Source organism: Nomascus leucogenys, chromosome X (genome assembly GCF_006542625.1).
Source record: "Nomascus leucogenys isolate Asia chromosome X, Asia_NLE_v1, whole genome shotgun sequence".
Taxonomy (NCBI): Eukaryota; Metazoa; Chordata; class Mammalia; order Primates; family Hylobatidae; genus Nomascus; species Nomascus leucogenys.
In genome coordinates this window covers 135,815,078-135,834,994 of record NC_044406.1, presented here as the reverse complement: position 1 = coordinate 135,834,994, position 19,917 = coordinate 135,815,078, and the positions used below count along the sequence as shown (strand labels likewise).

At 39.0% G+C, this 19,917-nt stretch overlaps 1 protein-coding gene across 2 annotated transcripts in view; it reads right to left on the bottom strand.

The window, feature by feature from the left end:
• Positions 1 to 367: 367 nt before the first annotated feature.
• The window catches only part of MTM1 (myotubularin 1), a 102,825-nt gene continuing 83,275 nt past the window's right edge, over positions 368 to 19,917 (bottom strand). Inside the window, exons 11-15 of one of the 2 annotated variants that reach the window (XM_003271839.4) lie at positions 15,478 to 15,684; positions 13,765 to 13,857; positions 13,026 to 13,139; positions 9,893 to 10,069; positions 368 to 2,072 (exon numbers count right to left, since the gene is read on the bottom strand). In XM_003271839.4, coding sequence (XP_003271887.2) covers positions 1,905 to 2,072; positions 9,893 to 10,069; positions 13,026 to 13,139; positions 13,765 to 13,857; positions 15,478 to 15,684 — 759 coding nt within the window. In that variant the 3' untranslated portion in view covers positions 368 to 1,904. The remainder of the gene's footprint in view (positions 2,073 to 9,892; positions 10,070 to 13,025; positions 13,140 to 13,764; positions 13,858 to 15,477; positions 15,685 to 19,917) is intronic. The other variant, XM_030807027.1, reaches the window with a different exon arrangement.

The following is a 19,917-nucleotide window of genomic DNA, read 5'->3' as shown; positions in this document are numbered from 1 at the left end:
GTAAACGACATAATCTCCAACTGGCAATATTGTTTGAACAATTTTAAAAATTCTTACCTAACGAGACGTCAACTATGGCTTATTTAACCAGCATCTTCGCATCCCTTACTATCAACTGCTGTGTTCCCTATTCAGAGCCTGAAGTTTTGCACATTCACTTTTGCAAAAGCCATCCTCATAGACAGCTGTGACTCTTAAAATCTGCACTGTTTAATACACTTAAATGCCCAATCTTGCTGAAATTTTGGGAGAGCCCTGCAAGGTTGCCGGTGAGATAAAAAGTACATGAAGCAGACCCGGGCAAAGAAATCCGATGGCCACCATGCACACTTCCAACACATACACACTCACAGCCCTGAAAACAGTGTTAGGTTTCAGTTACACATTTATTACAGCAGGTCTTTAGTCATTATTGCCATTAAAAAGTTTTCAAGAAATTTCACAAAATCTTTTAGGCTATTAGTATTAGCTTTCTTTTTATGGAGTGACACTTTGTTAACTTATGAAATATTTACAGCATTTACAAAAAGAGAATGTCTAATAAAATTTCTTATACTTACAAAATTCATACATTATACTACTGTATTTGAGATGTCTTACTTGGTAGACCAATTAAACTATGACATAAAATAATTTACAAAGATATATTTAATCTTTCTTAATTCATTGAAAACAAAACCATATTAGTTATAAATAGTCCTTTACAAATCATTGTAAAACACTTGTTTTAACTCGAGCCTTAGCTTTTACAAATATACTTAATAAATGAATTAGTTCAGATAGCAAATAGAACTGTGCATTTAAAATTTCACTTAATACTATAAAACAAAACAACCTGAAAAAGCAAACGGCCTGGTACTTCAAGTAAAAATTTGTAGAACCAGTTTTTATGCACGCGTGGGGTGGGGAGGGGAAGCCAACACCATTGAAATTGAAATGCATAAACACAATACTTTCAAGAATACACTTAACACATGTACATCTGGGGCACTGATTTCTAAGGGTGATGCTCTAGCAACAGCTCATGCATCCAAGACGGTAGCCCTACATTTCGGCAGATGAGCTGGACTGACTAGAGCAACATTTGCGCAAACATCCCCCTAAGCAGCAGGATGCTCCCGACATCCTTGGACAGTGCTCTCTTTGGGGTTTGCCACAACCCGAAAACCATTCCGAATTTTAGGCAAGCTCATGAAAGAATTTAGAAAATAAAGCTGGCAAATTTTAAAAAAGCAAATCATATTTAACTGGGCCCTGTCAGTTTTTTAAAAATATAAAAATAGGCTTCTCTGGAAAATTAGGGGAAAACATTTTCTACCCCTAAATTTCCAAATAATGAAAAACTCATCTATACAGCTATTTCTCCTTAAGTCACCACTTATGACGGTATAAAAGCTGGCAATTACTTAAACACCTTGCTTTTGGGTAATGCCTAGGAAGCTGAGCTCAATTTGGTTTTGGCAGTAACATGCATCTTTCACATTTGGATTCATTTTAGATAATCCAAAGCAACTGCTAAGCAGCTTCAGGAAAATCCATTCCATGAACATATTTCCCCTTTCATTTAAAAATAATGTTGTTTCAATTAAGCCCACAAAATATATATTGTATATATAGTATTTCTCAAGACATAAATTAAATCTAAATTTTGTCTTTCAAAAACCGCTTTTTAAAGGTGTCAGGTTTTCCAAAACCTCATCTCAGCTCCTTTCTTCTGATTGCCGTGTGGACCCTGTCGTTTTCTTGTAATATGTATTCTAGAAGGCACATATTCAAGAGTTTAAGATTATGTTAGTTCAAGTTCTACATGGAGGCAAATATTTTAATCTAATTTTTACAAATGCCCCAAATGAAAGTCAGCTATCGCCTTTATTTCGAGCTCTAATGCAGTGCCAGGGTTCCCCTCAGAAGTGAGTTTGCACATGGGGCATCATTTGCGAAGGACTGGAAGGTGAAGTCGGGGGATCAGAAAGCTTGGCAGAGTTGGCGAGCTGCAGTTCCTCAAGCCGCTTTATGTATTCGTCGCGTAAGGCTAAGAGCTCCATGTAACGCTGCTCCACTGGATTCGGCTGCTGGAGAGAACCAGAGACTTGAGTTACACTTTACGCCAGGCACGTCACGAGAACTCACGTGTTCCACCTATCTGCTGTGACTGCTGATTTGTAAATAAGCCCTTTACTCAAAGTTTACCGTAATACATACTTTCCTTAACTACTGCCTCATTGACACATACAGGAAAGTACAACACAGAGTACTAACCACCCAAGTACTAAGTATTTGTTCACCAAGAAATACCTAATGTACACATTTCCTCACACGTGTCACCATCTTTTAAAATTTATCAGCCTAGACACAGCTCCAGTCTCCTGTGTTGCCTGTCCCAGGCCCACTGTCCTCTTTCACTCTGAGGGACAACTCTTCTCAAGTTGCCATGTGACCTTCCTTTTTGTGCAGATTTGTGACACTTCTCCTGTGAGTATCCAGCAACAAAATACAGTATTACTTTGTGTTTTATCAAAGTTTACATCACTGGTCCCATCTGGTATTTATCAATTGACATTTTGACCCAACATGTTTTCTGAATTTCATCCTTGTCAAGTTGCATTGAAGGAGTAAACCAGTTTCTCCACCCCTTCCCAGGCTGATGGGTAATGAGTGATTTCCAGGGCTCCTCGGTAGTGTGTGCAATGCTGACTGAGTATCCTTGTACACATCTCCTCAAGCCCACATGCAAGTGTTTCTCTAAGGAATTTTCCTAGGGGTGGAACTGCTGAGAAGTAGAATATGGTCTTTTCAACCTCACCAGATGCTGCCAAATTGCCTGCAGAGAGGCTCCTGCTGGTGATACCTGGCAGTTCCCATTGTTCTGCATTCTCACTACAACTTGGGAGCATACAATTATTATGATTTTTTCCAATTTGAGGGCTGTGACATGGTATGTCACGGTAGTTTTCGTTTGTATTGCTCTGCTAGAACATCTTTTCATGTGCTTATTGCCCATCTGAATACATGGCTGACAGCCATAGCGGCTCTGCTATGCTCCACCTTGGGTATGAATGCTGGGTTTGCCCCCTCACCTTCTGTGTGCCTCCATTTCCCTATCTGTAAAATGGGAATCAAAACAGCACAGCCCTCACATGGCATTGTGTGAGTGAAGTGAGTTAATAGCATCTGTTTTGCTACAATGGTGACTACTCTGATGAGTAAACAAGGGATTGATGTTGATACAAAGGCAGAAGTCAGGCTGGAGCATAAGGTGATTCTCCCAGCATGTTAAGTTTTAAAAGTTTTGTACTGAGATATAAACCACACACAGTGCAAAATCTTCAGATGTTCAGCTCAGTGAATCTTGACATACGTATACATTTAGGTAATCACACCCAGGTCAAGATATACAACAGAACTGTACTCCAGAAAGTTAATGTTTTGAAGGGATCAGGAGCAAGCACTTTCTAGAAAGCTTAAGCAATATATGAAAACCTTAATGTAAAACCCTAAACCATGAAAACCCTAGAAGAAAACCGAGGCAATACCATTCAGGACATAGGCGTGGGCAAGGACTTCATGACAAAAACACCAAAAACAATTGCAACAAAAGCCCAAATTGACAAATGGGATCTAATGAAACTAAAGAGCTTCTGCACAGCAAAAGAAACTAGCATCAGAATGAACAGGCAATCTATAGAATAAGAGAAAATTTTTGCAACCTACTCATCTGACAAAGGTCTAATATCCAGAATCTACAAGGAACGTAAACATATTTACAAAAAAAAAAGGATAACCCCATCAGAAAGTAGGCAAAGGATATGAACAGACACTTCTCAAAAGAAGACATACATGCAGCCAACAAAGGTATGAAAAAAAGGTCATCATCACTGATCATCAGAGAAACGCAAATCAAAACCACAATGAGATACCATCTCATGCCAGTCGGAATGGCGATTATTAAAAAGTCAGGAAATGATAGATGCTGCCGAGGCTGTGGAGAAACAGGAACACTTTTACACTGTTGGTGGGAGTGTAAATTAGTTCAACCATTGTGGAAGATAGTGTAGAGATTCCTCAAGGATCTAGAACCAGAAATACCATTAGACCCAGCAATCCCATTATACCCAAAGAATATAAATCATTCTACTATAAAGACACATGCACACATGTTTACTGCAGCACTATTTACAATAGCAAAGACACAGAACCAACCCAAATGCCCATCAGTGATAGACTGGATAAAGAAAATGTGGTACATATACACCATGGAATACTATGCAGCCATAAAAAGGAATGAGATCATGTCCTTTGCAGGGACATGGATGAAGCTGGAAGCCATCATCCTCATCAAACTAACACAGCAACAGAAAACCAAACACTGCATGTTCTCACTCATAAGTGGGAGCTGAACATTGAGAACACATGGACACAGAGAGAGGAGCACACACACCACGGCCTGTTGGGGAGTGGGGGGTGAGGGGAGGGAACTTAGAGGATGGATCAATAGGTGCAGCAAACCACCATGGCACACGTATACCTATGTAACAAACCTGCACGTTCTGCACATGTATCCCCCCACCCTTTTTTTTAGAAGAAAAAAAAGAAAAAAAAAAAAAAAAGAAAAAAGCCAAGTGTCTACAGAAGTGCCTTCCACATGTAGTGGTTTCCAGAACCATTCTGCTTTCTACTGTGTTGAACTATTTGCTGAAGCTGTGCGCACCAACAAGGAAGCTGTGAAGACAATGCACTGATGAAGAATGCTGCGGTTTATTATGTTTTTTTTTTTTTTTTTTTTTTTTTTTAAAGAGACAGGGTCTCACTTTGTTGCCAGGCTGCAGTGCAGTGCCATCATAGCTCAGCAAAATCTTGAACACTGTAACCTCGAACTCCTGGGCTCAGGCGATCCTCCTGCCTCAGCTGGCCAAGTAGCTAGGACTACAAGCATGCACTGCCATGCCTGGCTACTTAAAACATTTTTTTTTTTTTATAGAGATGGAGGGGGGGTCTCACTGTGTTGCCTAGGCTGGTCTCGGATTTCTGGGCTCAGGTGATCCTCCTGCCTTAGCCTACCAAAGTGCAGAGATTGCAGATGTGAGCCACTGTATCCGGCCTGGATCCAATTTTTAATGTTCAGGAGAATGGTCTCTATTAGAAGCAGACACTTCCTAGAACCTGTATCCTAGAGAAGGGAGCATGAGCCATGTGGTTGCCCTAAAAAATTTAACACAAACTTGCGTGGCTTTTAAAACAACAGAAATTTATTCTCTGATGGTTCTGCAGGGCAGATGCCCCAAATTAGGGTGTCAGCAGGGCCATACACCCTCTGGAGGCTTTAGGGGAGAATTCTTTCTCACCTCTTCCAGCTTCTAGTGGCTCCAGGTGTTCCTTGGCTTATGGCAGCATCGCTGCAATCTCTGCCTGCTTTCACATGGCCTTTTCTCCTCTATGTCTGGGTCTCAAATCTTCCCCTCCTTTCTCTTATGAGGACATCTGTCATTGGATTTAGGGCCCACCCACCCTAAATCTAGGATGATCTCATCTTGAGATCCTAGACTTAATTACAACTGCAAAGATCCTTTTTCCAAATATGGTCACATTCACAGGTTGTGGGTCGCTGTCCTTTAGGGAACACACCATTCTACCCACTACAGGCAGCCAAGGCGTGAATCAGCTAAAGCCAGGTACAAATGCAGGAGAGATGCAACCGTGCCCACATTTCTACTGGGATTGCTGCTTTCATTAGTGCTCTGGTTACAAAGGCCCATAGGATTGCAGAAGTCTCTTAATCCCATTCTCCCTATGATCACTGTGACTTTTAACGTGTGGCCTGGCAGCGAAGTTTTTCAAAAATGCATACACGGCATTACACTTGGTAGAATGCCTAACACCCAGTAAGTGCTGTGGGATGCTTGCTAATATCCTTTGTCCATTGTTCTCTTAAAATTCAACTGAGGGCCAGACACTGTTCTAGGTGCTCAGCATCCACCAGTGAACAAAGGAGGCCCAAATACCTATTTTTATGGCCTTTATCTTCTAGCAGGGGGAGACGGACAAACAACGAACATAACGATCCTGAGAGTTTCACAGAATGTTTGAACGTGATCAATTCTACAGAAGACTAGAGCAGGGTAAGAGGATTCCACTCTACACTGGATGGTCAGAGTGAGCTGCACTGAAGAGGTGACTTTTGGGGAAAGACTTAAGGGAGATGAAGGAGGGCGTCAAGTGGACACCTGAGTGCCTGAGGAAGAGCAGAGGCCAGTCTGGCTGAAGCTGAGCATGTGAGAAAGAGTTGTTGGTGAGGATGCCAGGAGGTCACAGAGGTAAGGGGTGGGGTGGGGGTCGCACGAGGCTTCAGAGACCATTGTAAGGACTTGTGCCTTGACTCTGGGTGAGGTGAGCAGCTACCTGGCCAGTTTCTAGCAGGCGAGTGGCATGATCTGCTTTGGCTGCCATGCTGAGAAGAGTGGAAAGAAGTAAAGGTAGCATCAGGGGGTCCAGCAAGAAGGCTATCGCTGCCACACACAGGAGAGGGCAGGCGGCACACACCAGCGTGGTGGTGGGGGCTCAGTGAGAAGTGCTTGGACTCTAGATGTGTTTTGAAGGCAGAGCCCAACAAGCTCTCCTGACAGATCGAACATGGGGTGTGGGAGAGAAAGGTGTCAAGGATGACTCTAAGGTTCCTGGCCAGGGCGACTAGGCTGGCGCTACCACGAACTGAAATGGGGAAGATAGCAGGAGGAGGAGGTTTTGGGGGAAACACTAGGAGTTCTGTTTTGACATGTTAACTTTTATTTCCAGTCCCAGCACCATTTACTGAACATTCCACTCATAGGGATGTGTTACATTTCCACCTTCTTACTATTCCAAGTCTCCACATCGACGCAGGTCTGTTTCTGGGCTCTACTCTGATCCAAATCAGTCTTGCTATATAGCAGGGCAGGTTCTTCCTTGATATTCTCCTCCCAAATTGTGGCTATTTTTAAAACCTCCCTTTGAAATATGAGTATTATAATTTAGAATCAGCTTGAATATTACAATGAGCATGTGCAATTAGATAAGAAAAAGAAATCAGGTAACAGTAATTTTTGCAGATGGCATGACTGTATCATCAGAAAACTGAAGAGAGTAAACAGAAAAACTGTTAGAAATAAAAAGATAATTCAGTCAAGTAATGGGTATAAAATATATAGAAGTTATTGGGCTACAGAAAAACACAAACCACTGAGAGGAGGTAAAAGAAGAGAAGAGTCCATTTGTGATAGAATACAAAGACAACAAAAAATGAAAACTTCAAGCCAAGTGACAAAATATTATACCTCAACTTCTCACTTGGGAAATGAATTATAAAGTATGTCCCAGCTTGGAATGGAAAAGCAGATAGGCAATCAGCTCATTATGGAAGTATTTTAGGCTTCAAACAATTTTCATATTCATATCCCTTTTAATTTTTCTATCAAAAATGACTGAAACAAATGCCGCACAGGTCAACCTGCTAATATTTGTCCTGAATCTCATTCTTCAGTTACCACTATATAGAATTTCAGTACATCCAGTGTAACCCTGATTAACAGCTACATGGAATGCAGTGGTTCCTAGAGTACCATATGATGCTCACTGGCAGCCGAAATTCCTACTCAGGTTTGTAATGTGACTATGCTTTTGACTTGAGTAATTTCCTCGTATTAAATAAAAGTACCAGATCTGCTTATTGATAGCTTTTCAAATGTAAGCATTGGTCTTTCCATAAACTCTGCTGAGATTTTATGTCACAGCAAGGGTTGGTGGCTTTTGCTTTTAAAAGCACACTAATCCTGCCTTCTTTGAGGCTAACAGCTCATTACGAGGCTGTGTATTCTTTTCTATCTTTCCACATTGATAGTATACCACCACAGTGCTGTGAATACTACAGGTAGCCAGTAATTGTTTGTATACCTTCTGGCTCACACAACTGAATAACAATTTAACTTTTAAGTGGTTAAGTACATTCTTTTAGGTTTATATTATGTACTTTTAAAAGTCCTATGCGATTTAATCTATTTCTGTATGACATAATGTTCTACATAAGCAGATCTTTAAGAAAACCTAATGTACTTAATTCATACTTTTATTCTTACACTTATCCCTGTGCATTATAATCATTGGCTTATGTTTCTGGCTGCCCCTACCAGCTTGGGAGCTACTCATGGGCAGAGACCGTTTCTTCTTAATCTCTGCATCCCCCTAGTGCCTGACGCATGAGAACATTCAATATTTGGAAGATGAAAACACAAAGTGCCTAGGGAGATAAAGATGTGTGTAGGATCCTTCACATTCAGAAAATCCACATAGAAAGGATAAGTTATTTCTTTTCTGAATTCATGCCAATAGATCATAATATAGGCCAATTCCTGTCTCGAAGTAAAAACCCCTACCAGAGAATGAGCACTCCTCTCCGGGCCAGTTCCATCTTGCCAAGATCTATGAGACTAAGGGGGATAAATATATTCTAATAAGTTCTTCTAATGATGTACCCTCAAACTTGACCTGTCACACAATTATCATTATTACCTTTAGGAATTCAGAAATGAACTGCTCCAAATTCCTTGAATTTAAAGTATTTCTCCAAGTACAAATGGATGAGAAGAGATTACAGGACTTTTACAAAAACTGTCCGTACTTTCTCATTGCCAATATTTTAAAAACAAGCCCTGACAAATATGGAAAAGGCTTATTTTATAGGACAAACACAGTGCTCATCTATGAAATATTTTTTAATAAGGAACACATCTCTTGTAAAAGCAGTTAGAATTCTGTAAGGATTATTATTTATTCTTTACTTCATATTCCAAAATGCTAGAACTACTGTTAAATAAACTCCTCCCATGTGCTTCTCAAATTCCAAACTAAACAAGTGAATGTTCTCAAGCCCTGGAATCTGTCACTTTCCAAAAGAATACACATTTCAACCATTACCAAATTGCAAAAGCCTTTCACGCGAGTAGCACAGACCTTGAAATGAGGGTGCCAGCTTGAAATGGGCACTTCTCCAGTGAGGAGGCAGGGCACAGACTGGCATGCAGCCAACTGCCTGAGAGGAATGAACAATCTGAGAGAGAGGCCACAGCTATGGGACCCTGCTGTGGCCAGCCTATTTCTGGCATTAAAGCTGGTGCTTATGCAAGACTGAACTGTGAGAACAGGTAGTCGACCACCCACACTGCAGGAAAATGTGCAAACCTTTACAAAGAACCATCACAAATACTGAATATTTATAATGCTTAGAACAAATCAATACACTGAAGTACTGCAGGCTGTTTTTCCTTCTGATTTTGGATGGAGTGGAGGTGGGAGAATGGAAAGCCCAAGTGTGTCTTTAACAAAATGTAGAGTCTTTCACTTCAAACTCATTGTTTCCATTTTTGTTTGATAAATGGCCAACCGAATTTACTACCATTGACAGAGTAATTATCTTTATTTTAGAAGTAAATACCCTCAGTGAAAAGCAATCTGATGTTAGCTGACCTAGTGCAAACACCTGAATGAGAGTAGCAAACATTTTCTTAACAGGATCATCTAAGTCTAGTCAATGTAAAGAATTTTCTAACAATGTCTATATAATGAACAACTACTTCAAGTGATAAAAGGAAATCTCTGGCTATGAAAACTCAAATTTTCTAGAGCTTTAAATCAGCTTGCATTATAGTAAACAATTATATCACATTGGCAGAAGAATTGCAGCTTAACATCAAAACACATGGTTTAGTAATTTAAAAGAATTTAAATTAAGGTTGAGTTTAACAATAAGTGTGTTTTTAGAGTCTGATATTTTTCTTCATGCTGTTAGAAAAAAATCCATACCAAACAACATTATCTAAGGCAAGCGGTTGGCACTGCTATCTTTTAACAGTGCTACTTCACTTACTTGTTGCTTGATCCTGGGGTTCCATCTAATGTAGTAATTCACCCAGAGTTCCAAGTGACGCATACTGGCAACTGGATATAAAACTCGATGGATTTCTTTAGTATAGAAGGGGTTTTTGAATTTTTCTTTATTACTGTTTATCAGTGACCATAAAGAAACAGTTCTTTCTGTAACCTTCTACAGAGAGAGAGAGAGAGAGAAAGTGGAAAGCCTAAGTAAAAACACACATAAATTCACAAACCATTTTGCAGCCTGTAGCAATACAGTTCAGCATCAAATTGAATCATACATTTACATTATCCCCATAATAGCTCAAAAAGCCTCATGGGCCAGTGAGTGCTTGGCAGCCACTTATCGATATTTGCATAGGTAATGGCCTAGCTTGAGAGCCACTATTTCTGCCTGAAGACAGGGGCGCAGGATACTGTACCATTAAATGCAATTCACTGACCAAAGAAGAGTATTCCTGGCTAGGTAAAACATTTATGAACAGATGGGTGGTATACTCTTTTTAATTCAGTGAAAAGAAAAATTATCATAAGATCCCAATGACTTTTAAAACTTTTCTATTTGTTGGAACAATGAAATCTTAATCTGTGTCTACTTGACAGTAGGCATCTGGACACAGTTATTTTAATCACCCATCCAGATGTTTAATCCACATCATGTCAACATCCATATCTTTGAAAACATCTGGATAACTGACTACACAAAGTCTAAGCTTCTCAGCCTAGTGTTGCCATCTCATAAAGATATTCACATTTTCATTGCTTTTTATTGCAGGCGTTTACAAAATTTTGACCATAAACTAGAGAGAGAAAGAAAAAAAAAAAAAACACCAAAGCTAGGGAAATAAAAATACAAGAATTAAAATTACCAAAGGTAGAATCTGAAACTTTTCCTAGTAATGACTTTAATAAGAAAAGAGCAATAAGCTAAAACTGGAAACCAAAAAGAGCATCCCAAAATAAGTGACTAAAGAAATTTCTTGGCCGGGTACGGTGACTCATGGCCTGTAATCCCAGCACTTTGGGAGGCTGAGGCAGGCGGATCACCTGAGGTCAGGAGTTTGAGACCAGCCTGGCCAACACGCTGAAGCCCTGTCTCTACTAAAAATACAAAAATTAGCTGAGAGTGGTGGCAGGCGCCTGTAGTCCCAGCTACTTGGGAGGCTGAGGCAGAAGAATTGCTTGAACCCGGGGGGCAGAGGTTGCAGTGAGCCGTGATCACGCCACTGCACTCCGGACTGGGTGACAAGAGCAAAACTCCATCTCAAAAGAAAAATAAATTTCTTAAACATATGTATTTCATTTCATGAATAAATGACAGCATAATTTTGCCTTTCTTTGAATCCACCTAAAACCTCAGTTGTACCTTTTTGATGCCAAAATCTATATACTACATTGTATTTATTTGCATGTTACTGTTTTTATTTTTATATATGCACATAGTTTAAAAAGTCAAATAGTTTGACAAGGTTATGAAAAAAAGTGCTCTCTCTCACCTCTTTTCCCAGAAACAATTGTGTTTTTCCCTCAGTATTATTTACAACTGACAAATAAAAATTGTATATATTTAAGGTATATGATGTGATGTTTTGATGTATGTATACATTATGAAATAATCACCTCAATCAGGCTAATTAACATTTGTCACCTCATATAGTTACCAATTTTTTTTTGCAGTGAGAACACTTGAGATCTATTAGTTTAGCAAATTTCAAATATACATTATTATTAACTATAATTACCATACTGCACATTAGGTCTTTAGTACTTATAACTGAAGGTTTGTATCTTTTGACCACTATGTTCGTCTTTCCCTTACTCCTTCCCCAGCCCCTGGTAACTACCCTTCTACTCTCTGTTACTATAGGTTCAAGTTTTCTTAGATTCCACACATAAGGGAAATCATGTGGTATTTGTCTTTCTGTGCCTGGTTTATTTCGCTTGGCATAATGTCCTCCAGATTTACTTAGGTTGTTGCAAATGGTAGGATGTCCTTTTTTATGGCTGAGTAGTAGTCTACTGGATATAGGTAGTATGCTTTCTTTATTCATCTGTTGATGGACACAGGTTGAGTCCATATCTTGGCTACTGTGAATAGTGCTGCAATATACATGAGATTGCAGATAACCTCTTGGACATGATGATTTCATTTCCTTTAGATATGTACCCAATAGTGGGAGTGCTGGATCATGTGGTAGCTATATGTTTACTTTTGGGGGAACCTCTGTCATAGTTTGAATATTTGTTCTCTCCAAACCTCATGTTGAAATCTGAGCGCCAGGCTAGGCGCGGTGGCTCACACCTGTAATCCCAGCACTTTGGGAGGGTGAGGCGGGTGGAGCACTTGAGCTCAGGAGTTCGAGACCAGCCCGGGTAACATGGCAAAACCCCATCTCTACTAAAAATACAAAAATTAGCTGGCTGTGGTGGTGTGCACCTGTGGTCCCAGCTACTCAGGAGGCTGAGGTGGGAGAATCTTGCTTAAGCCAGGAAGGCGGAGGTTGCAGTGAGCCAAGATTGTGCCACTGTACTCCAGCCTGGGTGACAGTGAAACCCTGTCTCAAACAACAACAACAACATCAAACAAACAAAAAAATAAAGAAAAAGAAATCTGATCCCCAATTTTGGAGGTGGGGCCTAGTGGGAGGTGTTTGGGTCATGAGGACATGTCCCTAATGAACAGATTGATGCTCTCTCTTAGGTGTTTGTTGTCACTCTATATTAGTTACCTAGAGAGCTGGGTTGTTACAAAGAGCCTGACACCCTCTCTCCTCTCTCTTGCTTCCTCTTCCACCGTATGATCTCTGCACACTGGCTCCCCTTCACCTTCTGCCATGAGTGGAAACAGCCTGATGCTCTCACCAGAAACTAAGCAGATGCTGGCACTATGCTTCTTGTACAGCCTGTGGAACTGTGAGCCAATTAAACCTCTTTTCTTTGTAAGCTACCCAGCCTCAGGTATTCCTTTATAGAACACAAAATGCATACCTTTAATGTAAGTCCTACTCTTTGAGGTCAAAGACAGTGTCTTACAAGCTATCATATTTTTTATATTTCATGGCAGACTACATACATTTTGGCAAGCCTAATGTATCAAAAAAAAAAAAAATAGCATTTTAACTCACCTGTCTTTCTCGAGCAGATTCACAGTTGAATAAGAAAGTACCAAATCGGCAACTATACAGATGATCCAAAATTATAATCAAAAATTGTTCATTGAATTCAAAAGCTGTAGGGAACTAAACAAAAACAAGCAAACAAAGCATGAAAAACTGGGACTGAAACTTTATAAAATTAGAAAGATACACTGTAGAAGTAAACGAATGCTGCCACATTGTAGGGCTCTAGGAAGGACAGCAGAGGCTGTAATCTGCACACACACTACAGTTGTTCTTTTTTTAGCAGTTTACATAGGACCGAGCACTTTAAGTGTTAAATAAATCAATAAAGAGGAAAATGAGATAAACAGGCTGATTTTCTGGCTTCTCCTGCAGGTACAGTGTAGTTTAGTTATTTAAGCTATTATGAGATAGCAGACACAGCTATATATAAGTGTCAGTGTAAAATGTATATAAACAACAACTTGGTATTGTGAATTCCACTGATCTTCCACTAGTAGAGACATCAGAGTTAAATACTTAATTTTTAAAACTTTATTAGGGAAAATCCCAGATATATCAATAGTAGCAGGAATAAAAAAGTGAACACTCATGTACCTGGCTTCTCCAATTATTCACACATGACCAGTCTTGCTTCATCTCTATCTCCACCTTGTATTATTTTGGGGTCAAATCCCAATCATTATATTAAAATGTTTAATTTAAACAATAAGTTGAATGTATTTTCATCCCTCATATTCCTTACCTGTTTTGACATTTGCCACACACAGTCAATAAACTGGAGAAAAATAGGAGAACGGTCAGCATCGGTGTGGTTTTTATCACCATGACCTATTCGCTGAAACAAATTGATGAAGATAATTTGTTTTAATTAATGGGTACAAAACTGAGAAAGCATATGACACAAAATGTGACAATACAATTCAGCAATGTGCCTTCTAAATGCCAAGTTTCTCAGAGAGGAAATAATATATACTCCCATGGCAACATAGGCAATGTAAGGTTTCAAAATAATGGAAATTAAGTATATAAACGTCTGCAAAATACCAATAAAAATTGCCAAAGAATCATCATCCTAGGTGATTGTTACAATTATTTCATATAATCGGAATTTTGTACAAGTCCTGAACAGCTATAGATAGAATGGACACGATTATCCTACATAGTATGTTAGCAATACACTCAACCTAGTTCTTTCAGTCGCAAAGAGAACAATCCTAAAGTTTCAAGACTTAAAATCATGTCCAAAAGGTATGATTATTAGAATTAAATGTTCTTTCTCTCTTAAAAACAAGACAAAACCAAAAAATCTCACATTCATTTACTAAACAATGATTATTTCTATGGCTGGGTGCCGTGGCTCATGCCTGTAATCCCAGCATTTTGGGAGGCTGAGGTGGGCGGATCAAAAGGTCAAGAGTTTGAGACCAGCCTGGCTAACATGGTGAAACCCCATTTCTACTAAAAATACAAAAAATTAGCTGGGCATGGTGGTGCATGCCTGTAATCCCAGCTACTTGGGAGGCTGGGGCAGGAGAATCGCTTGAACCCAGGAGGTGGAAGTTGCAGTGAGCCGAGATCACTCCATTGCACTCCAGCTTGGGCAACAAGGGCGAAACTCCATCTCAAAAACAAACAAACAAACAAAAACAAAAACACAATGATTCTTTCTACTTGAAAATGTTATTCACACTATGAAACCTGGGTGGAGGCTAAAAGGATACATAGCAGTGTTTCTGAAAGGGTGGCCTACGGATCCCCTTCATGAGAATCACTGGGGAGCTGGGTCAAAATGCATATTCAAAGGGCATCTGGAAATAAGACCTAGGAATATGAATTTTAGTATGTTCTTTTGATGATTTCATTAAAAACATTTTCTTGGGGGGGTTATTTTAAAAAAATTTTGTTTATTTTTATTTTTAATTGAGAGAGAAATATATATTGACTGTTTAATGTGTAGCATACACATTACCTCACAGTTACCATTTTTGTGGTAAGAAAACTTTACATCCATTCTTTTAACACTGTTCAAGAATATATTAACTACAGTCATCATGTTATATAATAGCTCTTTTGAACTTATTCATCTCTCGATGATTTTAAAAATGCATATCAGAAATAAAAAGCCTCAACTAAAAGTCTATAAAATATATTTGACTCTAATAGCTATATTATTTGAGAAAGAATTGTCTATCTTCTTTCTCATGAAATTTCAATGTAAACATTTCTATGAAGATGCTTTGTATTACTTTCAAGTGAAACTGCAAACAGTGCAGATGGATAAACATATCTCTTAAAAAGACTTTCACTACCCAAGGCATCATGCATTTTCAAACTCGTAAAGTTTTTATTACACTCCTCAGATTTTCATTGGAATACTGAATATATAACTTAACAACTAGTTTTAAAATCCCGAACGGTAGTGATCTGTTTTTAGAAATTAGCTTTGTTTACTTACAGATGCAAATTTATGCCCAAAACTTATCCATTCTTTTTGTACCAATATTTCGAACCCTTCAATGCTCCTATAGAAGCTATCCAACATCAGCATGGCCAAGGATGTCAGCTGAGCAGTCCTGTCCCATCCGTCACTGCAATGCACAAGCACTGAACTCTTCCCCGAAGCAACTTTGTCTGCTACTTGAATGGCTCCTGTCAAAACAAGCTGACAAAGAAAAATATGTGAGTCAGTAGGGAGCTATAAGATACTGCTTAAATTTGATAGTTTTTAAACTTAGAAAAAGCCATGCTTTAAAATATTAATGTCCAGAACAAAGATTTATCAAAATGAAACACTAAGAGCTGCAGGATCTGTTGATCGTCCTCTACAGACACTGCATTTGTTTTCTTTTCTTTTTTTTTTTTTTTTATTATACTTTAAGTTCTAGGGCACATGTGCACAATGTGCAGGTTTGTCGCATATGTATCCATGTGCCATGTTGGTGTGCTGCACCCATTAACTCGTCATTTACATTAGGTATATCTCCTAACGCTATCCCTCCCCCCACCCCACAATAGGCCCCAGTGTGTGATGTTCCCCTTCCTGTGTGCAAGTGTTCTCATTGTTCAATTCCCACCTATGAGTGAGAACACGCAGTGTTTGGTTTTTTGTCCTTGGGACAGTTTGCTCAGAATGATGGTTTCCAGCTTCATCCATGTCCCTACAAAGGACATGAACTCATTTTTTATGGCTGCATAGTATTCCATGGTGTATATGTGCCACATTTTCTTAATCCAGTCTATCATTGTTGGACATGTGGGTTGGTTCCAAGTCTTTGCTATTGTGAATAGTGCTGCAATAAACATACGTGTGCATGTGTCTTTATAGCAGCATGATTTATAATCCTTTGGGTATATACCCAGTAATGGGATGGCTGGGTCAAATGGTATTTCTAGTTCTAGTTCCCTGAGGAATCACCATACTGTCTTCCACAATGCTTGAACTAGTTTACAGTCCCACTGACTGTAAAAGTGTTCCTATTTCTGCACATCCTCTCCAGCACCTGTTGTTTCCTGACTTTTTAATGATCGCCATTCTAACTGGTGTGAGATGGTATGTCATTGTGGTTTTGATTTGCATTTCTCTGATGGCCAGTGATGATGAGCATTTTTTCATGTGTCTGTTGGCTGCATTAAGTATCTTCTTTTGAGAAGGGTCTGTTCATATCCTTTGCCCACTTGTTGATGGGGTTGTTTTTTTCTTGTAAATTTGTTTGAGTTCATTGTAGATTCCGGATATTAGCCCTTTGTCAGATGAGTAGGTTGCAAAAATTTTCTCCCATTCTGTAGGTTGCCTGTTCACTCTGATGATAGTTACTTTTGCTGCAGACACTGCATTTGAATGTGCCCAGGTGTTAAAAAACAAACCGAAACAAACCAAAAGCCAAACTGCATCTCAAACTTATTTTCATGGATGTGATTGCGATAGTGTGCTAGGGCTGTCATAATGTACCAGAAACTATGAGGCTTAAACAACAAAAATATATTGTCTCACAGTTCTGGAGGCTAGAAGTTTGAGATCACGGTGCTGGCAGTGCCATGCTAACCACTAAAGATCTTTTCCAGGTCACTCTTCTAGCTTCTGGTTGTTCCTTGGCTTGGGCAGCGTAACTCCAGTCTTCACATGGCAGTCCTACTGGGTGTGTGTGTCTGTGTCCAAATTTCTTTTTATAAGGGCACTGGTCGTAACAAAGTAAGGGCCCACACTACTCCAGTACAGTTTCATTTCAACTAAACATGTCTGCAAAGACCTTCTTTTCAAATAGGGTCACACACTGAGGTATGGGGGGGTCAGGACTTCAACATATAAATTTTTGCGGGACAAAAATTCAATCCATAACAGTGATCAGATTAAAAAAAAAAATCACTGACCCAACAGGTCACATCTAGACTGTAGAAGTCTGATACAGTGAAATCTACCTTTTGACCTTTAAATTGGCAATATAACAACTCTTATTTGGCTCATAAACAGTAAGTTACTTAAAGTGAAAGTATTCTAGTAAAAATTTGAGACTTAGAAGTATCAATACATTTATGTATACAACAAGTTATTGCTATGATGTCATTTTTTGATGATTCATGCATTTACAGAAACATACTTTATAAACCATGGAATATACCCATCCTGAGTGTGAGTGCAGTAAGATTTATCAAATTCATACGGTTGTGCAATTATCACCATAATGTAGTTGTAGAACACCTGCATCACCCAAAAAGTTTACTTGTGCCATCTAAGGTCAATCTTTCTCCCACCTTAAGCCCCAGGCAACCACTGATTTGCTTCCTGTCTCTATAGTTTGCCTTTACTAGAAATTTTACATAAATAGAATAATGCAATAGGTGGCCTTTTGTGACTGGCTTCTTTCACTTAGCATCATGTTTTCAAGGTTCATTTGTGTTGTAGCATGAATCAGTACTTCATTCCTTCTGATGGTCATATAACCTTCCATTGTATATAGATAGACCACGTTATTTATCCATTCATCAACTGATAGACATTTGGTTGTTTCTAGCATTTGGTTACTATGAATAGTGCTGGCGTGAACTTTTGCATACAAATTTTTTGAAGGGACACAGTGTTTTAATTTCTCTTGGGTAAAATATCTTGGAGTGAAACGGTTGGATCATATGGTGAATATATGTTTAATTTTTTAAAGAAACTGCCAAACTATTTTCAAAAGCGGTTGTACCATTTCATATTCCCACAAACAATGTATGAGAGTTCCATCTTTTCACATGCATATCAACAATTTGTATATATTATGTAATTTTGGGTTGGTTTTTAAAAGATTTCTTCCATGGAGCTTCCAAAATTCTAACAGCCATGCAACAGACATGTATTATAGTCATTTTACCCAATTCAAGGAAATGGAAATTCGTTTATTTTAACTAATTCACGGAAAAGGCAGACCAAGTGAAAGATCTGATGTATGAGGGTTGAAAAATTGCCTACTGGATACAATGCTCACTATTCGGGTGATGGGTAAACTAGAAACCCAAACCTTACTATGCAATATCTATGTGACAAACCTGTACATTTACCCCTTGAATCTACAAAAATAAAAATAAAGAAATGTAACTTCATTAGTTTTACATATACAATGTAACTAAAGTGGATAAAGTAGTGCCAAGAAGGAAAGGTTAAGGGACCTAAGGATGCCTGGTACATCAGTTAGTTGTACAAAATCCATTATTCCTAAAATGACTAGAGCAGTTTATTTCTTCAAGCATTTTAAGTATTCTCCTTGAAATCCTGTTTACAATTTTCATTTGAAGTACTTCTGAAGAAAGGGCTGTTGAGAAGCAATGGTAATATACTAGATCACTTGAGTCCAATTTAATGAAGTTGGGGTTCTAATGCATTTTTACAGAGGTCAACTCTCACTCGAAATACTTCCCTCACTTATAATAAAAAAAGGACTCAATCTCAGCCAATTATTTTCAAAAATGTTAGCTGTGTTCCAATTAAGTATTAATTCCCACGATCACTTCTGACAGAAACAGCTATAATTATCTAATAAAACTAAACCAGAGTTTTAAACACACATGACCAAAAACTCTTAAATAATCTGATGGACTTGTGACTGATGAAAGAAATGACAGCCATCAAGCAGTATACATCACGGTAGTTAAGAGCACTGGCTCTATGGCAGAAGACCTGGGCCTGAAACCTCATTCCACTTTTGATATCTCGTGCTTTGGGCCAATTGAGTAACCATAGTTTCTTTCTCTCTACTGTGAAGAAATGAGCAATGTCCCCACTAGCTTGTCTTGGACTAAAAGATGCTCCCCATAAAGTGCTCACATTGAGCATAGGCTCAACGAGGGCTAGCTGCCATCCAAGAAGGCCAAAATAATATGATACTTTAAAAGAAGAAGGACTATAGGGGAAGAGTATTGTATTGCAAAGGACAAAGAGGATATACAAGCTCCAGACACTAGAGTCCTTCTTCCACCCTGCTGGGGCTGTCAGTGAACTAGAATGATGATTTGAGAGGCATGCTAAGGATGGTGATTTTCTCATTGCTTGCCCTGCTTTCATACATTGAATGGTGATACCATTTCACCAGATTACAGGTTAGTGATGGCCATGCCACCTGTCAGCAGACCCAGGGCTATAAGATAGTATAGAAGGCTGAATAATGGTCACCAAAGATGTCCACGTCCTAATCCCTGGAACCTGTGTATACTACCTCACATGGTAATAGGGACTTTGCAGATGTGATCAAGTTAGTGATTTTGAGAAGGCAGATTATTCCGGATTATCCAGGTGGGCCCTAAATTACATCACACAAATCCTGAGAGAGGCAGAGGGAGATTTCATACAGACAGAAGAGGGGAAGGCAATGTGACCACAGAGGCAGAGGATGGAATGATGTGCCCACAAGAAGTTCGAAGA